Genomic DNA, 11,628 nt, shown 5'->3' with positions numbered 1-11,628 from the left:
TTTTGAAAAAACATCCCAGCGGAAGTGGCGTGCAGCGGAGGAAACGCAGATTAGACTAGAAGTTCGACAGAAGTCCTGTTATATCTCCTGAATACAGACAACATGGAAAACGAATCTATCGACAGTTTAATTCTGAAGCTCCACGATGTGGACGCGGTGAAGTTCGGGGATTACAAGCTGAAGAGCGGCATGATGACACCCATTTATATTGACCTCAGGGTGCTCGTGTCCTACCCCGCGCTCATGAACCAGGTAAACACGTGCTGCAAGCCCTTGCTCCCACACAGCGTTTTATGCTTAACTAGAAACGAACAAACAGCACAAAGCTACATAATCCAAACACAAAATGTTGTTATAATGGCGTTAAAATGTACGTCTTCTCATGTGTGTTGAAGTAAGGTGTTAACGAGGTTGTAATGTGTGTTTATCGACAGTCTAAAAGTCCACAGTCACGATAATGCACTGGCTTTAATTCATTTTAGAACCATACCGTTTATGCAAGTTGAAACCTATGCCTAATTTGATTATCTATTCATATAGGGCTGCCCCTTGTGTGAATATGGTCTTTATTATAGTAACAGTAACTAGGACTCCAAAATGATCCGGAATTTGAAAAAATAACTTTTCAACACAGTATAGGACACACTGGACATAGTCTCTTCATGCTATACATGATAGTACTTGGCTATTTGAGCATATAAAGCCTACCAATGGCCATTGAAATGTTCCACCAAAGAGAAATTGTTTGGAAATGTATTATCTCAAAAAGATTAATTAAAATGGAATTCCAAATACTCACAAGCCATTTTTATAGGGTTACAACATTATCAGAGACACAGTATATTAAGTGTTCAATTTTAAGCTATGGTGGGGAAAATATAAGTTTATTTAATGTTGCAGACTGTGTAACTTTGTTGTTGTGTAGCCCTTACTTCAAGACCGCTGCATTATGGTCTTGATCCCTTGTTTTATTGCAGGTTTCAAGTCTCATCTACGAGCGAGTGCAAGAAAAGGGGCTTCAGTTCGACTCGGTGTGCGGGGTCCCATACACAGCCCTGCCTATGGCCACAATCATCTGTTCCAGACATGAACTGCCTATGCTCATCAGGAGAAAGGAAGCTAAGGACTATGGTGGGTGGCAAGAAGGCTAAACAAGCTATTTTTGTGACATTTGAGAGTATTCACCTATTTTGTCAAATCAGAATCCAGCATTTTTATGCATTTCAATCTGGGTAGGGATGTATCAGAATGTACGCTCATTTAAAAAGCACTGCGACTTGTTCTTTATGTATAAAATGATCCATATTAGGATTGTTGTCCTTTTTTTTTAATGAGACCATTTGGAGATTCTCAAAACACAGCTGTTACATCCCTGAAGCCCATTTGCCACATGACAAAAAATGCATTAGCGCTCACTAACATCAGTCTTTTGTTCTCAGTGGGAAAGGTTACAATTGGCATTCTTTCCTGGGACAATTGACTCTGCAGTAGTCATGAGTATTTATCAACTCCACCCACGTATGGCAGTAAGGAAAACATGACACGTGCAGACATGCTAATTCTGTCCTTTTCCGGTGCCCCTTTGTCTGACATGAGATAAAGGGAATATATAATAGATCAAATCAATAGAGATTTTGGCAGGTACTTATAATTTAGAAATGCAAAACACATTTAATCAATGTATTCTTCAGAGCCACCAGACTATTGACAGAATTGTTCGTTTTACCATTCCTATTTTCATAAAACACCCTTCATTCAAACTCAACAGAACCTAAATAAAACGTATAAAAACCATCCTTCTTAGTCTTTGTGCTTCTACAAACACCAACTCTGCTTTAAGGTATATATATATATATATATAGGTAAAGATTAAGTAATAGATATTAAAAAGAGAAAACTGGCATTACTGCCTTTTACTGTTTACTAAACCTGCTATAATAAGAGCCAGCATACTCGTCTACTGGCACTGGAATAGCAATATACGCCTTATTTTGAACCAGGTTTTCCCATATTAAACAAAATGGTATGTTCCTGCTAATTTTGTTAAAAAGTGTATAAGATAAGAGGTTGGTTGTAGGTAAGTACATTATTGACATTGTGCAATTAATGTCAGTTTGTCTTGAACAGGCCCTAATAATGCTCCCTATGTTTCCCCTCTAGGAACCAAGCGTCTGGTGGAGGGCTCATTTCGGGAGGGAGATACATGTCTGATTATTGAGGACACTGTGACCAGCGGCAGCAGCATCCAGGAGACCGCTGAAGTGCTCTACACAGGGGGACTGAAGGTACAGAATGAGAAACGACATCATGACATAGGTCATCACGTACTGTAATAATGACACAAAGTGCAGCAACCATCTTGTTCAACTCCTTTTTCTTTTTCTTTTTCTAGGTGACGGATGCTGTGGTGCTGATGGACAGAGAGCAGGGCGGTGTGGAGATGTTGGCTTCTAAGGGAATCCGGCTCCATCCCATCATCTCCATGTTGAAGCTGCTCAGTGTGCTGCTGGCAGCCGAACGCATCGACGCCAAAACAGCGCAGCGTGTCCGCGAGTTCATCCTGGACAACAACACTTTCAGGTACAGTCCAAAAGTTTTCCAAACTAAGATGGCGAGGATAGATGGTGTGTTTTAATTCATACGTTACTGCTAACATTTGCTACTTACTGCGCTCTTTCAGCCCCAAGAAAGAGAACAGCAATGGAGTTCCTGCCATCAAAAAGCCATGTTTGGAGCAGAAGACAGAGCTGAGCTACGCAGAGAGAGCCAAACTACCAAGTATGTGGACTTTCAAGTATTTATTTATTTAAAAGAGACAGTGCACATCACTAAACATGTCTTTAAATGTGCCTCTCTAGTCACTGGACCGATATTGTAAGTCACCCTAAAAACACATTTAATCTAAAATAACCAGTAAATACAATCACTGAAAACATGCCAAATACAATACTGGAAATGCTATTAAAGAACAATGAAACAAAACATACATATTAACAATATTTCTTTGCAAGGTGTCTTCCCACTTTAAAAACCAAACCTTTCAGCCTCTTGGGCCAGGGCATAATTCCAATGATCTTTTTAAAGGATTGGTAAAATTGTTGTTCTTCATTTCTGCAAGTCTTATTATTTAGATGTAGTTTAAAATGTAAAATGGTGTAAGTTGCATGTTGATAAGAAGCTCTTCATTATGTCACTCTCCCTTCCCGTCTGCAGACGTCCACCCTCTGGCGTCGAAGCTGCTAAACATGATGGAGGAGAAGAGCTCAAACCTGTGCGTGTCCGCAGACTTGACGAGCAGCGAGGAGCTACTGCAGCTCGCCGACTCCTCGGCCCCCACGTCTGCATCCTGAAGACCCACGTAGACATCCTGAAGGTCAGATTTGAGATCAGACTATACTTTATATAAAGAACATAATAATCAAATCAAAGAAACATGCCTTAAATCTCAGGTTTTGTTTTTTAGGCAAAAAAATAAACAAATAGCAGCTAAAATATTTATTTAACTGAACATAAAATAGACTTAATTTGTCCATACTTTGTTAAAAAAACAAACAAACTATTTCTCACATACAGGTTAAATTAAACTAGAAGAAAGAAACCTGTCTTACATTTTAAAGCACCAACATAATATGGATGTTATATGAATTAAAGTCAATTAAAAAGGATATAAAAAAACTAACATTCAGGGGAGCCAAAACAATGAAAACACATATTTAGAGTCAGATTTAAACTGATTGCATGGCAGTAACATACGGTTTCTTCCTTTGTCTACTAACAGGACTACACAGCGGATTTCAGTCAGAAGCTGCAGGCTCTGGCTGAGAAACACAACTTCCTCATCTTCGAAGATCGCAAGTTCGCTGACATTGGAAACACAGTCAAGCATCAGTATGAAGGTAATTACATTAATGTATTTTTGAAATGCACCTGTCTTTGAATAAAAAAAGAAATCTAATGTCAATGAATCAAACAAACTGTATTAATGTATGTATGTATGTATGTATGTATATATGTATATGTATATGTGTATATGTATATGTGTATACTTCCTCAAAAAATATAATTCCAACAAATACAAGTAATTACACAAAAGGAAGAACAAGTCAAAGATTAGTAGAAAAAAAGATAACAGGATGGGATGAGAACAGGAGAGGAGAATATTGGGCTATTTGACATTTTATTTATAAATACACTTATCTAAATAAATCTGGAGGTGGCTCTTAAAAGTATGTACACCTTCAGGTCATGTGGGAGTTTGATCCTCAGTCATAGGCTGTAATAATAAAAAGACCTCTCTGTGGCTTACTTACTTTACTTTGAGCTATGAATTAAGGCACGGCACCAGAAGGCCTGAGGTCTCTAAAAGGTTCTCAATTTAAAAGCAATACTGATTAATTGCCAGGAACCAGACCATTAACAGCTCTAGAAAATATTAAAAATCATGAAATCTGTGGGGGTTTTTTTTTTTACCCCAGGTGGTGTGTACCAGATTTCATCATGGTCCCACATAGTGAATGCCCACGCGGTGCCGGGCCCCGGGGTGGTGAAGGGCCTCAGTGCTGTAGGAAAGCCTCTGGGCCGCGGCTGTTTGCTCATTGCACAGATGAGCTCCCTGGGGTCACTGGCTACTGGGGAATACACACAGGATGCGGTAAGCATTGACTCCGCAACTCAAATAAACTGCACATTGCATCAATCCGGTTCTCTAATCTACAACTTCTTATATGTGTCCTCAGCTGAAGATGGCCGAGGATAACTCAGACTTTGTCATTGGTTTTATCTGTGGCTCTAAGATCACCCAGCGGCCAGAGTTCATCCACATGACCCCCGGGGTGCAGATGAAGGCTGGAGGTGACTTTGACTTTTCTTTTTTATTTGCATGTAAACATGACTACTATGGTTATAAGGGTGTTACAGTATGTTATTTAATGTAAGTAACATATAAGTAAAACCTATATGTATGGTCTCATGGTTTCACACGGGACGCAATAAGCAGTTCCCTTAGTCGACGTCCTGTATTTATTTACAATCCAGTTTAGTTCGATGGGGAAGGTAGTTTTGTTTTAGGCATTATATCTTGTGTTATAATATATGATGCAAGCCATAACAGCTTAGCTTTTCTTTTAAATGACGGAAAACAGAGTATTTCCTGCACAAGATAAGATTAACCCCTGTTGGGAGGTTTAGGTCTAACAGCAGCAGCAGCAGCATCAGCAACAATAATTGTAGCTACAAAGTTGCTACTGAATGAAATGGCTTAAGAGGTTAGGTTTGGTTTGTCATTGTGACTCGATCCCAAGTAATGGTAAACATAAAACCACCTTTAAAAATGTGTAAAAAAGCATGTAAATGTAGTGTGTTATACTCTGTTTCTTCACCACATTTGCACATTAGTTTAAATGAAACTGTCACTTCGAGTGCACATTTCATTTGTAAGTTAATCTTTCTTCCCTGCTTTGATACCTTTAGATTTATACAGAAAAAAAGGTTAATTGTTGTTTGTGATGTAGTTACTCCTCTTTAACACAGGGAGGCGCTAAAGTACAATAAATAATACCATTGAATGCTATCAATACTCCTCACCATACTCACTGACGACATCCCCCTTTCTCTATCCTCCTCACCCACCCATTTTTTTCCCCACCCCTCTCTCACAGGTGATGGGTTTGGCCAGCAGTACACAACGCCAGAGGAAGTCTTATGCAACAAAGGCTCTGATGTCATCATCGTGGGCCGGGGTATACTGGAGGCCCCTGATAGGCTGACAGCAGCTGAGTCATACAGGAAGTGCGGCTGGAAGGCGTACACAAAGAGACTTGGCCAGAGCGGCCAATAGGAGTTGAGGCATCAATATGTCCGATTTTCAATTTAACCTGCCACATTTAAGGATCTCTGTGGGAGGAGCTTCTCTTTTTCATTTGCGAGGAACACCAGGGTGCACTAGTTGTATACATAGAAACGTATGTAGACTTTTACAGGACGTACCTGGCTGCTGTGGGGAGTTGGACACTTTACTCTTGAGCTAATGTAAATGCACTCGCTTGATTCTGTCCTATTTTCAACGGTGTTCTTCTGATTCCTTCCTATGAATAAACTGCACGCCTTGGAGCAGGTATAAACATACTTGGGGAAATCTTTCAGTATTATCAGGTGCATTTCTTTTAGAATAGCTTCTTTCTTTTTTTTAATCAGTTTGCTGTTGAACTTCCAATTTGATAGCAATTGTGTTGAATCAGAAATTTGACATGTCATTTCCTTGACAAAGACTAGAGCTTTTTCTTCTTCACAAACTAACTGAGTATGCTTTCATAGAATTGCCAAAATACTACAACACGATTTAAAGCCTGATTGTAGTGGGTAAACCTTTTAAATGGTTGTATAATATTAAGGTTGCATTTCAGGGAATTTTCATGAGATCACACAGTCACAGGTCATTCATGTTGAACTCGAGTTTCACAGTATCAGTATGACAAATATTTTAAACTTGTTTATACAGTTAGTTCATTTTATAGCAAATGGATCGATTTGATCCCAATTCAGTAGAATGATGGATTTCAAATGTCAAGAGTCCTTACTTGATTTTGCCACTATACACTTTAAGTAATGCATTTCATAGGTCAACTACAAAATGATGGCTTTTGATTTGCCTGATTGATTCGCACTGACTAATGTGACAACTTGTAGTCCATTTGAACAGTGTTTGATATATGTTTTACAACCTGTTCTGGTGAAAAACGTATGAACCATTAGATTTTTTGAAATTACAAAGATGAGGGTCTGGTTATTGTAGACAATTTGGTGGAGTCCTACGTTTGCCGTCCTTAATGCTTAACTTACTGAGGTACTATCAATTGTTTTTGTCCAAAGAGATAAAAATCCAGTTATAGCGGGACCTGATCCCAGTTGTTCTGCATTGTTTATTGTCCGTCTCAAAAAATAAAGTTGACAAACAAGTTGTAATTAAAGAGATAATTGCTTTCAGTTTGACACCTTAAAGTCCATTTCTTTGTAAATGTGTCCTAGAACCATGACAGTTATGTTGTTAGGCCTACATGCAGGGATATGGCGTCATCTTGATGGTTTACGTGATACTTCATTTAATGGTTACTTTTACATTTGATACCTGGTGTGGTGTTTTCCCTCCATGTTTTTTCCTATTATGACTAAAGAAGCAATACAATGTCTCTGTTAAGTGTTAAGGAATATTTCCAATAAACATTGTGTTCCAAAAGCTTTTCCTCTGGTTTATTTTTAATATGGATCCCTTACTATACATTTGATACATTTAATGAGTTTTATTTTTATAAAGATGTTCTCTGTGAAGAAGTCCGATGACATTTAATATCAGTTATTCTACCTCTTGTGTATTGTATATATACATATATATGTATATATATATATATATATATATATATATAGTGTATATTTGGACATGGTGAGGCATTTCGAGCTTACTGAAAACTCATGACATATGGCAAATGTGTGCAACATTTTTAAATACAGTAGTAGTCAAAATAATTTTCCTTTCAATGGGTTTACATTTTTTTTTAATTAAAATTGATCTTGCATTATATTAATTCCCTAATTTAACTTTCCCTAATCTTCTCTGTAACGTGCCCGGCAAATGTTTGTGGACATGTGAGATCAAAATAAGAATAGTCTACTCTAAATGAAGCAGCAGGGGCTAACGTACACTGATTTTTACTCCTTAGCATTAGTCAAACTACATTTCCCATAATGCAATTTGATTGGCTATGTTATTGGACCTCCCTTTGTCTCCTTTCAAACTCAATGCCCGCCATTTTTAATGCCAGACTCCATTCTAAGTTAAAATTACTTTTTCACATTTTGCGAAGGTCCTCGAGTCAGTTTTCACTCATCATGACCAATAAAGAGTCAATAATGCTTTTATCTGTCAAACTGAAAGACTGTCCCTTCCATCAAAGACATGCAGTTATTGCAACAAAAGAGGAACAACCCACAGAGCAGTCACAAGAGCTCTGATTGGTACGCTATCATAGTTCATGTTGCAAGTAAGAGGTTTTTAGCTAATTATATTTTAATAACCAATGGTGTTCTCTCAGTGATTTAACAATCCATGCACACTGAGTTATCCGACTATTAAATAATTTAGAATTATCCATATTTAATGACTTTCGTTTCACAGGCCATTAACTCAAGACAATAGAGTGGTGCAGTGATGACGTATAATTGGAGGCCGACCTGGAAGTTAGCATGCCAAATGGTACCTTGACAAAAAAGCAATGAGATTGTCTGATTGGATTCTGTTATAAATAGAAAATTATCTCTGTTGCAAACACACATTCATGATACTTACCACGTTTTGTACAGCAGGATACAATGAATGCTACTTTGGGATTTTTAAATGTGTAAAAGTAATCGGTAAAGGTTAAAAAGTTTACGCTCGGCTATAAACGGGCTACATCACAGTTGCATGGCTGTGCATCACCGTCGCGAAGCTAAAGGCGGTCCTGTGTTGTCGTTTAGTTGTCTCTTTTAGCAACTTGTTAGCAACCACCGTTTTAATGACCCATAGAAACTTCGGATATTCCATAAATGGGGTAATTACTCACATATTTTATGTAAAACAATCTATGTTTTAACAACAGACCTTATTTAAGACTTCTCATCACAAACACGTTCAAAAAATATTGACCTTCGAGACGAGGAATCCAAGAGTGGCAAGAGTTATTTTGTGGTTTAAAGACCTATGTCTGCACCACTCCATCTCAATTGCTGATGTCGTCATTAATTCAAGTCTTAGTTCCCTGATTTCCTGTTTGGGGATTTATTTGGCTACATCTCTGTTTCCTCGTTAGGGTGGATCTCAGTTTAAATGGCAGTTTGAACCCTGAGCATTTCCCTCCCCAACACCTGGAAGATTCCACATACAGCCATGTTTCTAAAGTTGTCTAACAAGGTGAGCCACCCATCAGCAGGGAGTAATTTGCAAGTCATATGATATGGAAATAATGCATGAACAGGCGCCGAATTGAGTCGGTAGGAAGCAACGTTACAATGCGCCTTTTTACACATAGACACAGGCACAAAGGTCAGACACGTTGCCCAGCAAAGAGGAGAAGGAGGGAGGGTGCCTTAGATGGAGGCAATGGGTATGTAGGTAGATGGTGTGTGTGTGTGTGTGCCGAACACGCACACACACACACACACACACACACACACACACACACACACACACACACACACACACACACACACACACACACACACACCCCTCCCCCTTTATGTCAATATTGGATCAGAGCAACGCACCGTGCGACAGGTGTCCATGAGCGCCCTGAGGATCCTCTCTGTTGGTTCATCCATGAGGGGTGGGGGGAGAGAGAGAGAGAGAGAGAGAGAGAGAGCAAGAGAGAGAGCATGTAGAGGTATAAAAGGTGTATACCTGTCAAATTGCACACATTCAGTGCGCGTAAAAAGGGAGCCAAACCTGACCAAGCTTGAGCCCCTTGGCCTCCATCGCTGTTCTTCTTCTCCTAGAGGTAGGCTGCTTTTCATTGACTTCTACTTTTCTTTCCATTCTTACCAATGTAAAGATTTTCTATTGTTCTAACTTCTTCCAAATGTTCCTCCAAAGGTTACCCAACAAAGATGAAGACAGCTGCTTCCAACTCTCTGGATCATCATGACACACTCTGATGTTTTTTGTGACTTTTTCATGTCCGTATTTGCTTCACGTTGAGCCTCACGTACAATACCTGAAGATGAAGTTTTGTTCGTTCGGCTCGCGTTACGCAGGTACGGGTTGGCAACTGGAAAAAGACACAAAGTTTGTTTTTCATTTGAGCATCACTGCTGTAAATACTGTCAAGCCTGAGTTCAGACAAATAAGGGAGGGTCACTTTTTGGTTTGGTTCTTTTAAAGTTTGTTTAAGGAGGTTTTAAGGCTCCAAAATAGGTAAGAAAAGTTATGAAAGTCTGATAAATCTTTAACAAAAAAGTGTAGACATGTTTACAAAACATATTATCTTTGAAGTCAGAACCATTGCTTTGTCTAAGATGACTTGATAGCAAACTAGTTTCAGTAACTGAAGCACCAGGTGTGCAGGATTTTCACTGAATAGCCTAATTTGCATACAGCTGGCAGCAGACAATGCTCCAAAGAAAGCCAGCCTGGGACAACATGTCATCTGACTACTAGAGTCACAATCATTTAACCAAAGGTAAATTAGAACAAAAATATCTGGAATAGTCATAACGTATTTAATTTGAGTTGTATTTTTTAAGAATTATTTGTTTAATAGGTATGTCAAGTGATGAAAACCATAGAAAGGGTTAAAGCAGTTGAAACAGTTGATTGGATCAGAGATCATCAAGGCAGGAAGTTCATAGAATAAAAAGATCCAGTTTAAATCCAATGTATTTTCTTATTTTCACAGAAACTTTTATTTTTTTTTTAAAATCCCAGTCCTCCAATAATCCCTATGTTCATATAAAAACGGCTTCTCTGTTGGGGTCAATAATGATACTGCAAATGACACTTATAAAGCCATAACTGTCATTGGGAAATGGTCCAAGTGACGGTCATTTACTGTGTTTTATTTTAGCCTGCAGTTAAACTCGCCTTTATGTGCCTGTTTGAACTGTGAGATATCATATCTAATGCACTGAATATGTTGACATTTACAACAACAGGCATGATAATCTCTCGATCTCCCTTCGGTGCCTTTTTCGCTAATCACTTTCCCGTTAGCACATTCATGTTGACAGCATGTATTTTCCACTGGGGGCCTATTCATTACTGTCCATTTCCTACGTCACGAAGTGAGGCTGCAGGCGAGCACCGGGGAGCAGAAAGATGGGCTTAATGGGATGTTAGGTTAACCATTAACTAAACATCAACCACACACACACACACACACACACACACACACACACACACACACACACACACACACACACACACACACACACACACACACACACACACGCACCAGATATCTGATATGGGCCATCTGTTATGTGGATGCTCTGGTGCAATATTCAGCCATCGCACATTTACCTTTCATTACATTTCTAATGTTAAAGAGTACCTTCCATTCAGTTTATTGTATAATATAAATGAACATCGTTTTTTTTAACCGGGTTTTTGATGACAAAAAGACAAAGTTGTGTGGGTTCCAGAAAATGGATTGATTATTTTGGTGTTGCAAATACACTATTTCACCTAACTAGAGAGTAACACACATTGATTACATTGCCTGACCAATTAACCATTAACTTATGGTTTATTAAAATATCCCCAAATAGGTTTACATGAAAAAAACCTTGAATCTCAATTGAGAATGAGAACCCATGTCTCAATGAAATTACTCGTTGAAATAAAGTCACAATAAAGAAAAACTAAAGTGATTCAAACTGTAAATGTTATGTGACCCAGGATTCTATCAAAACCATAAATCACCAGTAATGACTTGTCCAACATAACTCATTATGTCATGTAATTAAAAGTACATATACTTAGTGCCTTTTGCAATTCTCTCTTTGTAACTGAATATGTTGTCCCACACTAAAGCATGACTGCCTTCTATATCAATAATTCTTAAAGTTTGATAAACATATAGTTAGTACCTCTTTGTCCCGAAT

General features: G+C 38.5%; 1 protein-coding gene across 1 annotated transcript; it reads left to right on the top strand.

Annotated features, from left to right (window-relative positions):
* On the top strand, window positions 1–7,231 carry umps (uridine monophosphate synthetase). Its single transcript, XM_063888591.1, is given in 11 exon segments — window positions 1–252; window positions 978–1,131; window positions 2,161–2,285; window positions 2,393–2,580; window positions 2,681–2,778; window positions 3,214–3,321; window positions 3,324–3,373; window positions 3,779–3,896; window positions 4,476–4,651; window positions 4,737–4,851; window positions 5,658–7,231. Coding segments are annotated over 11 exon segments (1,461 nt in total). The 5' UTR covers window positions 1–102; the 3' UTR covers window positions 5,837–7,231.
* Window positions 7,232–11,628: the final 4,397 nt, after the last annotated feature.

The sequence above is a fragment of the Eleginops maclovinus genome, chromosome 7, assembly GCF_036324505.1.
Source record: "Eleginops maclovinus isolate JMC-PN-2008 ecotype Puerto Natales chromosome 7, JC_Emac_rtc_rv5, whole genome shotgun sequence".
NCBI classification, from domain to species: domain Eukaryota; kingdom Metazoa; phylum Chordata; class Actinopteri; order Perciformes; family Eleginopidae; genus Eleginops; species Eleginops maclovinus.
This window is presented reverse-complemented; position numbering and strand designations above follow the sequence as displayed.